The sequence below is a fragment of the Megascapheus bottae genome, chromosome 36 (assembly GCF_031878675.1).
Source record: "Megascapheus bottae isolate mThoBot1 chromosome 36, mThoBot2.hap1, whole genome shotgun sequence".
In the NCBI taxonomy this organism is placed as follows: domain Eukaryota; kingdom Metazoa; phylum Chordata; class Mammalia; order Rodentia; family Geomyidae; genus Megascapheus; species Megascapheus bottae.
Window position 1 is genome coordinate 6,911,501 of NC_143544.1, and position 16,586 is coordinate 6,928,086.

Genomic DNA, 16,586 nt, shown 5'->3' on the forward strand with positions numbered 1-16,586 from the left:
CACCACATCTCAGGCTGTGGAACTGCAGCCTGGCTTAAAAAGAAACTGTCGCCTCTCTTACCCTAAAAACAGGTGAGAAACCAGAACCACCAACCCCAAACTCTAGAGCTGAGGTGACTGAGCTGGGGAAGGGAGGCAGGGAGGACAAAGGAGGCCACAGGCCACGCAGGGGCTCCAGGGAGGACAAGAAGACAGTGCGTGGTGGCCTTTCTGTCGCCCTTCTTCCCTGGAGTGGGGGGCTCCACTCAGAGTCCCCCTTCAGGAGCAGACCCCAGAGGAAGGAGTGGGGCCCATTTCAGAGCTGTGCTCAGGGTCGGGGAGGCCCAGTGCCCCCAGCCCCAACCCTCCCTGGAAGCCCACCCCACCACATGCAGGAGGCCACGGAGGGAAGAGCCAGCGAGGACCACAAAAGCCCAGCATGGAGCATAGAGCCCAGGAAGGGGTGGCTGGACCTCGACCCAGGCCAGAGCCCCCGTCCTCTCGAGGGAAGCCACCCCGACAACGGCTTCCTGAATGCCTTGGCACAGAGGCTGAAGTAGGCCACACAGCAGAGCAGGCAGGGCAGGACCGGCCCTCCACTCCAGACGCCAGCCTCCCACAGGGTCACCAGCAGAAACAACGGCTGAGCGCAGTGGTATAAACGAACACCTTGGAATCAGAGCGAGGGCACGCCGGCCCACTTCCCAGCAGCCACAGCTTCCAGCCAGGCCAAGTGCAGACACTGAGCTCAACGGGCCATCAGGCTGATCTGTCCCCACACCAAAAACGACCAGGCAGCCCTACCACAGCCCGACACACACCTCCCCATTCCACACAGTCCAGCAGGCTACCCACAGGTCTGCACACACTTCCCATCAAGGCAACTCAACACAGAGGAATGGTTCCAAGGAGGAGACAGCCAATGCTATCATCACAGCGCCAGGGGGAATCCACAACCTGCACAGAGTGGGCACAGCTAAAATCCCCGCACTGTGTCCTAGACGTCAGCAAGAGGCCCTGGTCCCAGGGACCATGACAGTGAGGAGCAAATACTGCAACTACTGTCATCATCATCACCAACACATCAACATCATCAACAACATCATCATCATCATCATCATCACCATCATCATCATCACCATCATCATCATCACCAACACATCAACATCATCACCACCACCACCATCACCACCATCGCCATCACCACCATCACCACCATCACCACCATCACCATCGCCATCACCACCATCACCACCATCATCATCATCATCATCATCATCATCATCATCATCATCATCATCATGATGGCCTGAAGGTGAGCAGGCGAGGGGGTGGAAAGCCTGGACAGGAGGACAGGACAGGCCAGCCGTGGTCTGGAGGTGAGGAGGTGGAGAGGCTGGACAGGAGGACAGGGGGACAGGAGGACAGGGGGACAGGGGGACAGGAGGACAGGGAGACAGGACAGGCCGGCCGTGGTCTGGAGGTGACCAGGCGAGGAGGCGGAGAACCTGGACAGGAGGACAGGAGGACAGGCCGGCTGTGGTCTGGAGGTGACCAGGCGAGGAGGTGGAGAACCTGGACAGGACAGGGGGACAGGAGGACAGGCCGGCCGTGACCTGGAGGTGAGCAGGCGAGGAGGTGGAGAGGCTGGACAGGAGGGCAGGAGGACAGGCCGGCTGTGGTCTGGAGGTGAGCAGGTGAGGAGGTGGAGAACCTGGACAGGAGGGCAGGGGGACAGGGGGACAGCGGGACAGGCCGGCCATCCAGACCAGCAAGCGGTCCAGGGCTGCAGGCCGTGCCGACCCCGACCCAAGCGGCCCGTCACCTCCAGCCCCCCAGCTGCAGACCCCAGCCCCGAGGACCCCCGCGGCCAGCGAGGAGCCCGGGCGCGGGAAGCCACACGTCCAGTGTGGAACCCGGACTCAACCCACACCAGGAAGTGGGGGGGGAGGAGAGGGGGGAGGGGGAGGGGGAGGAGGAGAGGGGGGAGGGGGAGGAAAGGGAGGGGGCCATCTCCAGAGGCCTGGGCTGGACAGCGGGGCCTCATCCCTGGGCCTCCGGCTCCCCCCAGCGGCGGCGGCGGCGCGGGCCCGGGCGGCAGGGCGGGCGGGCAGGGCGGCGGGCTGCGCGCTCTGCCCCAGCTCCCCCACGCCGGCCGCCCTCGCTGTGAGGACTCGGGCTCGCCCGGGGCGCGGGCGGGCGGCGTCTCCGCCCGGCTCAAAGATGGCTGCGCAGAGTCCGGCGAGCCCCGCCCCTTCCGGCCCCGCCCGGAAGTCCCACCCCGCGGAGACGCCGGCGGGGGTCGGGGAGCGTGGGGCGTGGCGGGGCCCCAGAGGGGGCGGGGCCGTGGACCGCGGCGCCCCGCCCCCCCGGACCGGCCTGGGCTCGGCCTGGCCGGGGCTGAGCCGAATCCCTGCCGCGGGTGGCCCGCCCCAGCGGCGAAGGGGCGGCGGAGGGAGGCGCGGGGACCCCGTCCGCCCCGCCCCACGCAGCCTCCCCTGCTCCCCTTCCCCCAGGGAGGACGGCGATTCTGGGCCGGCGGGGCGGGCTGCGCTCCCCCGCGGCCCCGTTCGCGCCCCAGTTTCTCCACTGCAGAAGCCGGGGCGGGGGGAGCGCGGGCCGCGGGACGAGTCCCGGGGTCCGGAGGAGGGCGGCCCTCGAGGAGCCTCCCGGCCCTTCCGGGCGGGCGCCCCGCACTCCCCCCCCCCCCCCCCCCCGTATCTCACGGGGCCCTGGCCTGGCCGAGGACCCTGGCTGGGTCTGGCTGGAAACTCCACGCAACGACAGCGTCCTGGGTTCTGAGGCTCCAGCAGGAGCTGACACTGCACCCCACACCCCGGCGGTGGACAGCGCCGGCTTGCGTCCTAACCCCAGCTCTCCTCCACCCCACACCCCGGCAGTGGACAGCGCTGGCCTGCGTCCTAACCCCAGCTCTCTCCTCCACCCCACACCCCGGCGGTGGACAGCGCCCGGCCTGCGTCCTAACCCCAGCTCTCTCCTCCACCCCACACCCCGGCGGTGGACAGCGCCCGGCCTGCGTCCTAACCCCAGCTCTCTCCTCCACCCCACACCCCGGCGGTGGACAGCGCCCGGCCTGCGTCCTGGCAGGACCCCTCGTCTGCTTCCTAACCCCAGCTCTGTCCTCCCTGGGCCCCACAGGCCCTGGGTATGGGGGTTCACACCTGAAGAGGGCATGCGGGACCTAACAGCAGGGGTGAGCCCAGGCCAGGCCTGGGGGTACACCCTCCCCCACAGCAGACATCTGCCTCAAGACAGCCTGGTCCTGTTGGTCTTAGGCTCCCCTGTACCCCAAATCCACAGTAGAAACAAGTAATCCCTGGGCTCCTCACGTGCCCCAGTTTGAGCTGCCTCCTGACCCAGCCCCACGCACAGGCACCGCAGCGAGGCACAGGTGACCCCGTTTCGCTGGACCACAGTGGGGAGGCCTGCCGAGGCACTCCAGGGCCCTGGGCACCATCTGTCCACTGAGCACCTCCTCTGCCGAGCCTGGCCATGCAGTGGGAGGCCAGCGTCTGGGGAACCCAGCCCCAGCACAGTGTCAAGAACCATGTCCTATGTCCTGGGTGGCAGCCCGGCGTCCCTCCCGGCCCCCCAGGCTGCTGTTGTTGCCCAGGACGCAGCCCGGCACGTGCGTCACTTGGCAGTCCCTAGGGTGACCCCTGCCAAGAACTGGTGAGGTGCTCTGAGGAGCCGTGCTGGAAAGCAGGGGCGGGGCCTGACAAGCACAGCCCCGCCCCAGCCCCATTCCCCTCCCAAGGCAGCAAGCACCCCGGTGTGGGCAGAGGCCCCAGCTTAGCCATACCGACCCCTTCAGGGTGCTGTCATTTTGAAGTCACTGCCCAGGAAGGGGGTCAGGACAGGGAGCAGCTCCTGGGAGGCCCAAGTCCCTGGGGGGGGGGGGGGTGGCCTTCCACCCGGGTGCAAGAACCTGCAGCATCTCCACCACTGTCCCCACCCCCCAGCAGCCTAGAGCTGCTCTGCCCACAGGGCCTGCAGCACCCCAGGCCGGGGCCTGCAGGGGGGGCGGCTCCCAGGGTCGGCCCAGCCCAGCTGAGGCGGTGCCTGGGCCCAGGTGGCTGGGGTGGGCGGAGTCCCAACCAGGCGCTGCCAGACTCACCAGCCCAGCCCAACTCACCCGGCTCTCACCTCTCGGGCCACCACTCTCCATCTCTCACACTCGCTGTCTTGTCACCTTCCAGAGTAAGTTTGGCCAGCAGGCGCCTGGCATGGGGGACTGGCACGGGGGAGGGCACCAGCCCTAACTCCCTCCCAGGCCCAGGCAGGAGTGGGGTAGGGGGTGACCCAGGTGGGAGGGAGCCCAGCGCAGACCCTGTGCCTGCATGCGCTTGTCCACATGCAGGGCAGGGGGAGAAGAGCCTGGCGGGGACCTGAACCTCAGGCAGGGTCTGGGACAGGGAAGGCTGTATGTGGTTCCTGCCAACCTCCCACTGGCCCCGACCTTCCTAGCCCCCTCCTCCCAGGTCGGGGGCTTTAAGCGCTCACACCACCCCTGGACGCTTGCTCTGCCGGGCCTGGCCTAACAAGACGAGACAGAGGCAGCCGCGGGATGGAAAGAGGCTCGCTGATGCCCTAGAGATGGGAAAAGCAAAAGGCAACCCACCCCCACTGCCCCTGCTTGGCCATCTCCTGAGTGCTCCACCTGTACACACACGCACGCACGCACGCGCACACGCGCGCGCACACACACACACGCACACCTGCACACAGCCCACTCTGCCAGGGATGCAAATGGCAGCCAAACCCTCCCAGCCTGGGATTAAGTCCTACCCCATCTGTCCTACCTGTGCAGCCAGACGGGTGCACAGCATCCCAGCTGCCCCGGACTACAGCTCACAGGACGGCATGGGTGGGTGGGGCTGGCACGGGCACCCTGGGCCCCTCAGGCAGAGCGATGGGCCGAGGCCCGAGGTGCAGAGCCAGGGACGGAGGAAAGTCTGCCCTGCAGTTAATGAGCTCCTCTGGGGAGGGGAGGCACACAGAGCCTGGTTAACGAGGCTTGGTGGGACTGTCTGGCCCTACGCCCTGGCACCACCTCTGTAGACCTCGGGCTTACAGTGGCGGGGAGAGGGCCCCAGGGGCCGTCCCCACAGTGGGGACCCAGGACGTGGATGGCAGCTGCAGGTGAGCAGCCCTAGCGGCGGCTTTCTCCTGCCCCCCACTCTAGGCTGGCGACCTCCGAAGCCCCGGACCCCATGGAGGAGTGGGACGTCCCACAGATGAAGAAAGAGGTGGAGAGCCTCAAGTACCAGCTGGCCTTCAGCAGGGAGATGTCTTCCAAGACCATCCCCGAGTGAGTGCCGCCCACCCGGGGCCCTCATTTGCCTGCCCCAGGCTCTCATTTGCTTGATTCAGCAGGTGGCATGGGAGGGGCCGAGGGAGGGGCCCCCCACTCCTCCTGGACCAGGACCACGGGCTGACAGGTGTCCGCACTCATCCTCACCCCACCCACAGGCTCCTCAAGTGGATTGAGGACGGGATCCCCAAGGACCCCTTTCTGAACCCCGACCTGATGAAGAACAACCCCTGGGTGGAGAAGGCCAAGTGTGCCATCCTGTGAGCCCGATTTGTGCAGTGTCTGCTGCAGCTTTATAAAGACCTCTCCAGTGTCTGTGCTTCCATACACTCCTGCGGGGGGGGGGGCACCCCGAGTCCTGGGATGGGGGCTACAGCAGGTCCCTGATGTACAGACTGCGCCGCACGGCATTGGAGACCCCCTCATTGAAGCGGAACCACACCTCGCTCCTGCCCACCGCCGTGCCCATGCGCCACTCCACCGTGTCCTCGGCAGCCTTGGTCTCTGTGGGGACCACATGGTTTCACCCCAGCTAACCTCCCACGCCCACCAAGTCCCGCTCCCCAGACACACACTGCCACACACCTGTGCTCGGGGTCTCGGCTCTCCTGACCACTATGCGTCCAAAGAAGTCCCTCTCGGGCTGGTGGGAAAGAGGGGGTCAGGCCAGCGGGGTCAAGGTAGACAAGGGCAGAAGGAATACAATCACCTCTGAGCAATGTGCCAAGGCCAGGGACCCACCCTCAGCCCAAGCCTGGTGGGTGGAAGGGGTCCCGAGGAGGCGCCAACCCCACACCTGCGCCTCTGGCACCACTCTCTTCATGATGTGCTCCAGCCGCTGCTCGTGACTGCGCGGGGCAGGCTGCCTCACCCCTTTCTCCCCACTGCTCCCCTGCGGGCTGGCAGGCCCCAGGGGACCCCTGTCCACCTGCAGGAACAACGCCGTGATGAGGGTCTGGCTAGACAGGGCCAGACCAGACCACTGTCACGTCCACCTCAGAGCCCCCAGGCGGCCTCCTGGCCAGCTCACCTGGGGGCCAGCTCACCTGGGGGCCAGCTCACCTGGGGGCTGTCTCCAGCCCAGGCCAAAGCCTCTGCCCGCCGCATCTTCTCCACCTCAATCTCCCGGGCAATGAGTTGCTTGGCTTGGTAGGTAAGGGGCTTGCGGGCAGGCAGTTGAGGGAAGCGGCAAACCTCCTCCACGTTCCTGCTCGAATGGTCAGAGGGTACCAGGGCACTGGTCACCGGCCAGAGCTGGGCACCTGCCTGGGACACCAATGGTGCCCTGACCTGAAGTGAAATCATGGCACCCCTGGCAGCTCAGCACCCCTGCCACAGGCCTGCCTACAGCTAAACGCCCCTAGCCGGGAGGAGAAGCACAATGGGCAGGGCCAGGCCGCGCCTCTCTCGGGCAGCAGGACAGCGGCTGTGGTGGCCACATCCCACAGAGCTGGTCACGCACAGGGCTGGACCATCTCCTCAAAGCTCCCAAAGCGGTGCCCTCACCACGGCCTTGGCCACCCCCTGGCTTCCTCGCCTCCCCAGCCATGGGCTCGGGGAACTCACGGCTCCAGCCTGTAGAGGAACTGGCCGTCCGGAGTGCGCTCCTGGCGGTAGGTGAGGCTGAAGGCCAGCATGGTGCCCACGAGGCTGGACAGCTGCTGCTTCTCTCGGGCACTGTAGAGCTGTGTGCTCACCTAGGCACAGGGTGGACAGAGAGGAAGCTGAGCAGGGACAGGCCAGTGGCCAGAAGGCCCCCATCCACAGGGCCCAGCACTCACAGGGCGAAGCTTGGGCGCCAGGACATCCAGGAGCAGGCAGAGGGCGTCCAGGACAAGGGCTTGCGGCGTGGCCCGGCTGCGGGTGGCGGGGGTGATGCCAGACACCAGGGTCTGGATCAGGTTCCTTGTGTGGCTCAAGCGACTCTGGGCCTGCGGCAGAGGGTGAGCCAGGGACAAGCTGGGAGAAGGTCCCAGGGCCAGGCCAGGGCACGGGGGGCCCGGCTCACCTCCTGCTGACTGGTGGGGAAGGCGATGCGGGGCACGTGGCTGGAGGCAAAGAGCACGTGGAAGGCCGCGGGGAGGAAGGGCAGGTAGCGCAGAAGCTGGAAGTTCTGGCCGTGATGGGCGGCCCCCTCCACCAGGTCGTCGAAGGCCAGCCAGTCCAGGGCAGAGCACACGGTGCCAAGGCTGGAGTCCCGCACCCGGAGCCGCAGGAAGTTGTCAAACAGGCCCTGCAGGTAGCGGGGCCCTGAGTGCCTGCCGCCTGGCACCTCCTGCACACCCCAACACAGCCCAGGGTCCACACTTGACCATGAAGACCCCAGCCCCAACCTGAGGTGGCAGCACAGCGTCCCCTCACCCCGCCCACTCCTGGTCCCCCCAGCCATCCCGCTGCCCCTCCTCACCCACCCACCCCTGTGGTCCCCCCCATCCCGCTGCCCCTCCTCACCCACCCACCCCTGTGGTCCCCCCATCCCGCTGCCCCTCCTCACCCACCCACCCCTGTGGTCCCCCCCCCATCTCGCTGCCCCTCTTCGCCTTGGATTTTCATGGATTTCCATCTGCTAATCCAAAGCTGCTTAGCACTGGAGGCAGCTTAGGCAGGGCTTCCGCGGGGCAGAGGGACTCTGCCACCCATGGGGCCAAACTCTCACTTCTCACCTGCTCAAGACGTATGTGTCCACATCTGAAGCAGAGCTCCCGCCCGTCCCAGAAGGCCCCTCCCACCAGGAGCCAGAGCAAGCAGACCCACACCCAGCAGCTCCGGTCCCCCACAGATGGCGAGGGACCCCACCGTCAGACAGGCAGACAGGCAGACAGAGCTTCTGGCCCTCATCCCTTCCTCCAGGTCCCCTCCTGTCTCCTAGGGTCCCACCCCACCCCTGCCACTCAGATCAGGCACTCCTGCCATTCCAGAGGGCAAGAGGGCAAAAGGGCTTCTTTCTGCTGGAGGGCAGATACCTGGACCACCTTCTCGTGGTCGCCCGCAGACGTGACGACATGCAGGATGTGGTAGAAACGCTGAGAGGCCAGCGGCAGGGAGCTGACATTCCCCTCACTCAGCAGATGCGTCGGGGCCTGCAGGGACTGGTCCTGTCGCCTATGGGTAGAGGTGGGAGACAGGCAGAGTCCAGTGAGAGGCAGGGCACCCACCTATCCTAGCGGTCACCCTACGGGTCAGGGCAGAGTCCAGGGTCACGCTCTGGGCACCACCACTGACCAGGACCACCCAGAGATACTGGCTCAAGCCTCCTAGGCCCGGCAGGAAGCCTGCTCAGAGCTGACCTGGGACGGGAGTGGAGGGGTTAGGGAAGAGCTCAGATCTGACCTGGGGCCACAGTTGGGGCGGGGGAGGGGGGCGAGGAGGCAGGGAAGGGTATCCCCACGGACCAGCCTGGGAACAAACACAACAGCCCACAGACCTAGGAAGTTCAGGGGAGCCTTGAAGGCTGGTCTGAGGCCCCAGACCTTATGGTTACCGGCTCAGGACACTGTGGGCATGCCCACTGTGGCATCCCCACTATGGTGCTCAGCTCAGGTCACTGTGGGGTCCCCACTGTGGCGATCCAGGATAGGCCAAAGCTGACCTGCCCGGCTCCTCCTACCTCTGAGCCCGGGGCAGCTGGAAGACGTCCTGCCACACAGAGAAGAGTCCCTTGCGCTGGTCCTTGAGGCCAACACGGGTGGTCTGCACATCCCGCACACTCAGTTCCCGGCGGCCCCGCCCATACAGGAACTGGACACAGGGGGGAGAATGAGAGACAGCCCGGCCTGCCCCACCTACCCGGGCCCCTCGCCCACCGGGCCGCCTCAGTACCTGCAGGGTATTGATGCAGGCACGGATGTCGTTGTCCGTCTTCTCACAGAGGGCAGCCAGCGCACCTGGGTCTGACCGCATGCCCTGCCGCAGAGAAATCTAGGGAAAAGAGGTGGCCCACCACTGCTCCTGGGGACACACAACCAGGCCGCCCATCCCAGAGTCTACCGCCTAGGCACAGGAGAGCCCCCAGGCTCACCCAGCCTGACAACCCACCACTACAGGCCAAGCTAGTCCTGGACCAGAATGGAGAAGGGGTGGGGCAGAGAGACCAGGGCAATGAGCCCCTGTCCACAGACGCCCTGCTGACCTCCTGAAGCCGCTGCACCAGCCTGGAGGGCAGAGTTGGGGGGACATGGAGCAGGAAAGCCTGCTGCTTCAGCTGCCGCAGGGACGGCGCGAACCTACGGGCAGAGCAGCAGTGGCATACCACGGGCAAGCGCCGGGCCAGCCAGGAGGGCCTGTGGGAGTGGCTGCCCCACACCGCGCCCACTCACTGGTCATTGCAGATACAGATGATGGGCCTTGTCAGAAGGCCTCCATCCACCCGGCGCCGTCGTCCTCCGCCCGAGGGCCCGGCCAGGGGCCCTGGCTCCACCTCCTGGGGACCTCTGCGGTTCAGGATGCTCAGGAGAACGTTGATGGCGGCCTTGGTGAAGGAGCAGGTGAGGGTGTGTGCTTTGGCACACCAGCAGCCCCACCGCCTTCCCAGCCCAGGTCACTAGGAGACTCACTGTGGGGGCCCCATCAATCTCATCAATAACCAGGCAGTTGGGCCGCCCCCCTGCACCCAGCACCGACTCCATCTGCGTGGCTGCCTCAATGCGCGTCCGGAAGGCCTCGGGGCTGCGGTCATCGCTGCACAATGCGGAGGCCAGGAGAGGAGTCACTGGCAGACGTGGCCTTTCCCAGGGTGGTCTCCATGCCAGGGCCAGGCCAGGCCCATGCTGCGGCTCCCACTGGACTGGGCAGCCGCCGCCCACCCCAGCAGCCCAAGGAAGGAGCCATCCCAGCCAGGGCCCAGCCCCACCACGGGCAGGAGGAGAAGCCAAGGCTCAACCAGAGACGCCAGCCACGCAGGCCACTCACCTCGCATTCATCTCCACCACGCAGTACCCTGCGTGCCGGGCAACCACATGGGCCAGCGTAGTCTTGCCCAGCCCCGGGGGCCCACACAGAAGTGCCACCTGCAGGGAGGCACACAATGGGTTATATGCCCCTGGCACCTGGGAAGCTCCCACAGGATGGCCAGAGACAGGAAACCACCACACAGGCCGAGAGCTGACCCAAGAACAGAGTGCTCAGAACCAGAGAACCCTGCAAGCACTGAGTTCTGTGGGGGCCAGTTGGGGTACAGCCAGCACCCACATGGATGACCCCGGCTTCCTACCAGGTTGTGCTGGCAGTCTTCCCACCGGCCCTGTTCACCTCAACCGCTACGACACAGGCACAGAAAAGGCCCATGCTGGCTCTCCACATCAGCCCTCGTGTCACCACGCCTGCCACGCCTACGGGGCACCTACGAGGCCCCTAGAACTAACGGTGCCTCAGGAACCTCTACGGCTGCAGTGGCACAGGCTGCCAGAGACCAGAGCTTCAGGCTCAGGGAGTCCAGGACTCACCTTCTGCCGGGGCCTCCGGCTGGGGTCTAGCTCAGCCTCCAGCATCTCCTCCAGCACCTGCTCGTGGCTTTTCCACTTTCCAGAGGCCGTGGCCTCCTTCCCTGTCCGGGCTGGCTCCACACCGGGCCTGGGCTTCCGAGAAGGTCTCTCCTGGCCAAACACCACCAGGTCCCAGAGCTTCAGCCATTTGAGAAGGCAGCGGTTGGTGAACTGCAAGAAGGGAGGCAGAACCTAAGAGAAAGCCTCCCTGCCCAACCTCTCATCCCGCAGACCTAGGCAGGGACCTGGACCACCAGACCTGCCACAGACAAGAACACGCAGGACCTGCCATAGATGGGGACCCTGAGCCACCAGAGACAGGGGCACAGCACAACGGATAAGGATGGGTCTTGCACTAGGGCCTGTATCCTCTGAACCCAACTCCCTACCCTAGTCAGGGAACTCCAGCAGCAGTGGTTATGAAGGAGAAAGGCTGGGGTCCCCATCCCCTCCCCTCGCTCACAGGTACCCAAGCAGTAAGCCAATCCTATGTTGACTCAACTTCCCCATCTACAACTCAAGGTGTAGATCAAAGGTTCCGTACCACCCCAGTGGGCTGGCAATTCAAACAGCAGCTAACAGAGGAGAAGCCAGTCGCCAGGCGCCCAAGAGCAAGAAAAGGGTTTCACTCACGTCATCACTAAGCAGCTCTGTGTAGTGCTGGGGTGCAAACTCATCTACCCACAGGCAGTGTTGGGGGGGGTGCTGGCTGTCAGCCAGCTCTTCCCCAGGGGCGCCTGCACGCTGGGTCTCCTCCTCTTCAGACCTGAGGCTGCAGAGTATGTATCCTGAGCTGACAAACCCCGGCTCTGACCCCTGACCACACCCCCACAGGGTTGACCCAGGAACAGAAGGTCAGGGTCACCTGTGCAAAGAGTCTGAGAGGCCCTGGGTCTCCTCGAGCAGCTGCCGCCGCCGCTATACATACAGAACAAGCTGGGGTCAGACAGCTGCAGCACACAGTCCCTGTCCACCCCCGGACGGCCGCCTCACCGCTCTGTCGACCTGCTCCCTCAGAGAGGCGAAGGACACACCCAGCAGGTTCAGCTCACCATGGCCTCGCCACTGGACATTCGAGAGGGGGCTCTGGGTGGGGAGAAGGCACCGTCATCTCTGGTTCACAGAGAACAACCCCTCAGAAGCTAGTTGGCCAAGGGAGACAGAGACCCTGTCTCCACCGACGACGTCCAAAAGACAAGAGCTTTTTTTTTCAGTCGTGGAACTTGAACTCTGGGCGGGGGCGCTGTCCCTAAGCTCTTCAGCTCAAAGATGCCACCCTACCCTTTGAGTCACAGCACCACTTCTGGTTTTCTGGTGGTTAAAGATAAGTTTCATGGTCTTGTAGTCCCTGGCTTGGAACCACGATCCTCAGATCTCAGCCTCCTGAGTAGCTAGGATAACAGGCGTGAGCCACCACACCCAGCCTATTTCTTCTTTTTTTTTTGGTGTGAGTCTTGGGGCTTGACTCTGGGCCTGGGCACTGTCCCTGAGCTCTTCAGCTCAAGGCTACCACCCTACCCCTTCAGCCACAGCGCCTCTTCCAGTCTTCTGGTGGTTAGAGATAAGTCTCCTGGCTGGCTTTAAAGCACAATTCTCAGATCTCAGTGTCTTGATTAGCTAGGATTACAGGTGGGAGCCACAGCACGTGGTTACAAGAACTTTGAGAGAAGAAATTCTTCCCCCTCCCTCTAGCCACATGTGGCCTCGAGCCACCTCATGCAGGAGCCTTCCACGGACCCTGGACTGTGTGGGCAGGACCACGACCCACGGAATGGTAACTAGGATACACTGCCCAGACGGTAGAAGACCTCCTGGAACCTTTGGGCACCCTGGGACCCTTTCTGGAAGCACCTTCCTAGACAGCACCCACCTGTACCCCAGTCCCTGTAGGGTCTGCGCGTAACACCAGAAAGGCTCGGTCACCACCTGTGGATGTCACGTTGATATAATCCTCCAGGACAGGGGGCCGCCTCAAGACAGGATTTCGGGAACCCGGCAGGGCGTCCGGAGGCCTAGAGAGGGGCAGGGGCTCCAGCTCAGGCTACACCTTCTTCAACAGGATGCCCCGCCACCTCAACCCCACTTCCAAGGCCTCCTTCAGGGCCTGGCATTTTTCAAGGCTCTCTTAGGCAGGTGAGGGAATGGGCAGTCTCCAGCCACACACCCAGCACCCCACAGCTCTGGGGGAACCTCAGGACTCCGTGGGGGAGTGATGTCCCCAAATGGGGAGCCAGGACACGCCGGTTCCTCTATCTCTGAATCGAACTTCAGTCTCTTCACCACTTCCAGTCTGGGACGTTTGGCCTTGGGGACTGCAGCGACACAGGGAAAAGGTGGTTCCCTCCTCACCGAGCCTCAGAAGTCCCTCCTGGCCCTCCTATCTCCCCCCTGCCTCCGGCTCCCCATCCCTTTTCAACACCCTCACCCTACCTCCCAACCTCCCTGCCTTACTCCTCCCCCTACACAGCCTCCCCCCCACACCTGCCCCTCCCTCCCCCACACCTGCCCCTCCCTCCCCCACACCTGCCCCTCCCTCCCCCCACACCTGCCCCTCCCTCCCCCACCCAGCCTCCCCCTCTTGCACACCGTCTGCCCCCCACCCCTGCGCCCTCACACACCAGTGGGGCCTCAGCCCCCGCAGCCCTGCATCCCCCTCCCCCCCGCACACCCGGCGCCTCCGTACCGGCGCGCGCAGGCCCGGCCGTCCCCGCGTCCTCCGCCGCCGCCCGCCTCGCCGCCCGGCGCGGGTCGGGCTCCCCAGCCGCGGCCTGGCGGGCGCTCGCGAGGGGCCCTCCTTCCAGCTCGGCCAGCACCTCGAGCTCGGCCTCGAACTGGCGGTGGAAGTCGTCCTCGACGGCCCGCGGGCCCCCGTCGAGGTCCTCGAGCTCCTCCCAGTCCTCCATCCCGCGGCCCAGCCCGCGCCGCCGCCGCCGCCGCCGCAGCCCCGCCGCGCGCTCCGAACCTCCCGCGCCGCCGCCGCGCCCCGCCCCCGGAGCCGCCCGGCGCCGCCAATCAGAGGCCGGCGTGCCCGGCGACGCCCGCCATTGGCCAACGCTGGCGGGGCTGCGCGCGCAGGCCGCCAGGCAGCGTCCAATCACCTCCCAGAGGTCGGAGTCGCGGAATGACAGCGCTCCCCATTGGCCCTCACGGACGTCTGTCCGCGGCGGGGCGGGCCGTGGGCGGGGCGGAGGCGGGGCTGCGCGCGCAGACTGGGCCTGGAAGTGGCGCCGGGAGCCGGCCGGGCCGGGAGTGGTACGCGGGGCCGGGACGGGGCGGCCGGAGGCGGGCAGCAGCGGCCGCTCCGTTCGGGGCGGGGAGGCAGGGCCCGTAGGCCGCCCCAAACCCGTGGGGGGGGTCCGCAGCCCCGCTGCCCGCTCTGTAGCCGGGCCAGGACGTGGATGAGGGCGGACGGCGGGGCGGGGGCAGGGGGTGTTGACAGCAGGACGAGGACGGAGGTGGAGCAGACTGGGGGGTCGGCTGACGAGGGGGTGGACGGCCGGGCTTCCTCCCGGGCCTGGGGCACGCAGAGCCCTCAATGCAGACCCAGCCCCGGTGGGAGGCACGGACCGGGACCCCAGCTGGTGCGGCCACGCCGGGAAGCCGGGCGCCCCTCCCCAGGCCTCACTTCCACCTGTGTGGCAGGTCCCGCCATGGAGCCCGGCAGTATGGAGAACCTGTCCATTGTGTACCGCAGCAGCGACTTCCTGGTGGTGAACAAGCACTGGGACCTGCGCATCGACAGCAAGACCTGGCGGGAAACCCTGACCCTGCAGAAGCAGCTCAAGCATCGCTTCCCCGAGCTGGCCGACCCCAACACCTGCTATGGGTTCAGGTACACAGCTGTGGCAGGTGCCCCCGGCCGCACTCATCCGAAGAAAGCAGCTCGGAGGCGGGCTTTTATCCCCAGAGTGCTGGCCAGAGCACCAGAGTCAGGCACCACCGGTCCTCTCCCTGCCAGGTTCTGCCACCAGCTGGACTTCTCCACCAGTGGCGCTCTGTGTGTGGCTCTGAACAAGACTGCGGCCGGCAGTGCATACCGGTGCTTCAAGGAACGGAGGGTCACCAAAGCCTACTTGGCTCTGGTGAGGCCTGCATAGTCCCCGGGGTTGGCCTTGGAGGTGGGGGTAGAGCTCAAAACTCCTTACCCACCTCACACCTGCGCCCCCGATCCGACATGGTCACCTGGACATAGGCAGGCTTCCTGGTGGAGGCATGCAGGCCCCTGGCTACATGGGGTGCTCCTGTGCGGCAGGTCCGGGGTCACGTCCAGGAGAACCAGAGGACTGTCAGCTACGCCATCGGCAGGAACAGCACCGAGGGGCGGACCCACACTATGTGCATCGAGGGTACACAGGGTAAGGAGACGGGGGGCTCGGCCGTGAGCACACCTCTGGAAGAGACAGGGCCAGCCCAGGTAGGTGTGAGTCCCAGGGCTGGTCCAGCTGACCAGCCAGCACACTTACCTCTGTTTCCATCCAGGTTGTGAGAACCCCAAGCCAAGCCTCACTGAGCTGGTGGTCCTGGAACACGGGCTGTATGCTGGGGATCCTGTGTCCAAGGTGCTGCTGAAGCCCCTCACAGGTGTGTCCAGCCCCCCAGGAGTGACCCTGACGGGGAGCAGTGTGGCACGCCTGCGGTCACCTGGCCGTCTAGCAGAGCCATGAGGGTCTCCAGCGTGGCTCTGCCCGCAGGAGCGGCAGCTGCCTGTCCTGACATCTGTGGAGGGACGGGAGGGTGCGGCCCTGAGGCTGCTGTGGGGTCCCGGGCCACACCTGACCCCCCCCCGCCCCGCAGGACGGACTCACCAGCTCCGCGTGCACTGCAGCGCCCTGGGCCACCCCATCGTGGGCGACCTCACGTACGGGCAGGCGGCCGGCCGGGAGGACCAGCCTTTCCGCATGATGCTGCATGCCTTCTACCTGCGTATCCCCACCCAGGACGAGTGCGTGGAGGCCTGCACCCCGGACCCCTTCCTGCCCGTCCTCGATGCCTGCTGGAGCCCCCACACCCTGGTGCAGCCCCTCGACCAGCTTGTGCAGGCCCTACGGGCTGCCCCCGACCCCAGCCCCATGGACGGAGAGCCTGGGGCCCACAGCCCCTCCACACCCCTGCCTGAGCCCGGCCGCCCCCCTCCTGAGACCCAGGCCCAGCGAGCCTCCTGCCTGCAGTGGCTTTCAGAGTGGACAATGGAGCCAGACAACTGAGAGCTGTCGGGCTGCGAGTGGGACTGCCGGACTCGGTAGCCAGCACCGGACAGCCGTGAGTGCTGCAGGATGGCTCCCCAGCTCTGAGGCCCAGGCCCAGCGGGGGCTGTCTCAGAAACATGCCCCCAGCGGAAGCTGCACGTTTTCCTCCTGGGACAGGAATGTCGCCGCACAGCCTCCTTCCTCTACACTGCCGGGAGCTGGGGAGCCAGGCCCTGGGCAGCCACATGGGGCTCCTCCTGAGCCCCCACAGAGACTTGGAAGAGCCACCCTGGCCTCCTCCCCGGCCTCGCCCCGCCGGCTCTTGCATTCTGAAGTGCTTTGCTCCGCTCGGATCCGCTAATTCTCCCTCTGGCTGTCCCCTGCTTGCCCTGTGCCTTCACCTTTGCAGGACTCTTCTGGGCCTCACCCTCTGCGGCCCGTGTCCCCCTCTTGGCCCAGGGATGGAGGGGTGGGGACACCCCTCCAAGCCTCATGTGCTGCTGCTTCTGTGGTATGGGCGCCTGGCCTCGGCATCCCCTGCCTGACTCCCACACAGCCATATCCATCTCTGCCTTCAGGGACCAGCCCGGGAGCCCCTGGGCTTCA

General features: G+C 65.9%; 3 protein-coding genes across 3 annotated transcripts; 2 read left to right on the plus strand and 1 right to left on the minus strand.

Moving 5' to 3' along the window:
• Positions 1 to 4,074: 4,074 nt before the first annotated feature.
• Positions 4,075 to 5,627, plus strand: Gng13 (G protein subunit gamma 13). The gene is made up of 3 exons (XM_090324986.1): positions 4,075 to 4,200; positions 5,186 to 5,311; positions 5,473 to 5,627. The coding sequence occupies exons 2-3, from the start codon at positions 5,214 to 5,216 to the stop codon at positions 5,576 to 5,578; spliced, it is 204 nt and encodes a 67-aa protein (XP_090181112.1). The 5' UTR covers positions 4,075 to 4,200; positions 5,186 to 5,213; the 3' UTR covers positions 5,579 to 5,627.
• Positions 5,479 to 13,697, minus strand: Chtf18 (chromosome transmission fidelity factor 18). The gene is made up of 21 exons (XM_090324987.1): positions 13,478 to 13,697; positions 12,959 to 13,106; positions 12,665 to 12,806; positions 11,788 to 11,880; positions 11,660 to 11,712; positions 11,428 to 11,566; positions 10,756 to 10,965; positions 10,223 to 10,320; positions 9,868 to 9,991; positions 9,631 to 9,782; positions 9,444 to 9,537; positions 9,134 to 9,232; positions 8,922 to 9,052; positions 8,278 to 8,416; positions 7,323 to 7,547; positions 7,096 to 7,245; positions 6,881 to 7,011; positions 6,377 to 6,521; positions 6,111 to 6,242; positions 5,900 to 5,957; positions 5,479 to 5,818 (listed from the first exon to the last, which is right to left on the minus strand). Exons 1-21 carry the CDS (start codon positions 13,695 to 13,697, stop codon positions 5,685 to 5,687), a joined length of 2,817 nt encoding a protein of 938 aa, XP_090181113.1. The 3' UTR covers positions 5,479 to 5,684.
• Positions 13,698 to 13,989: 292 nt separating this feature from the next.
• Rpusd1 (RNA pseudouridine synthase domain containing 1) lies at positions 13,990 to 16,217 on the plus strand. Its single transcript, XM_090324574.1, has 6 exons — positions 13,990 to 14,046; positions 14,437 to 14,626; positions 14,753 to 14,876; positions 15,047 to 15,149; positions 15,274 to 15,375; positions 15,589 to 16,217. Exons 2-6 carry the CDS (start codon positions 14,445 to 14,447, stop codon positions 15,996 to 15,998), a joined length of 921 nt encoding a protein of 306 aa, XP_090180700.1. The 5' UTR covers positions 13,990 to 14,046; positions 14,437 to 14,444; the 3' UTR covers positions 15,999 to 16,217.
• Positions 16,218 to 16,586: the final 369 nt, after the last annotated feature.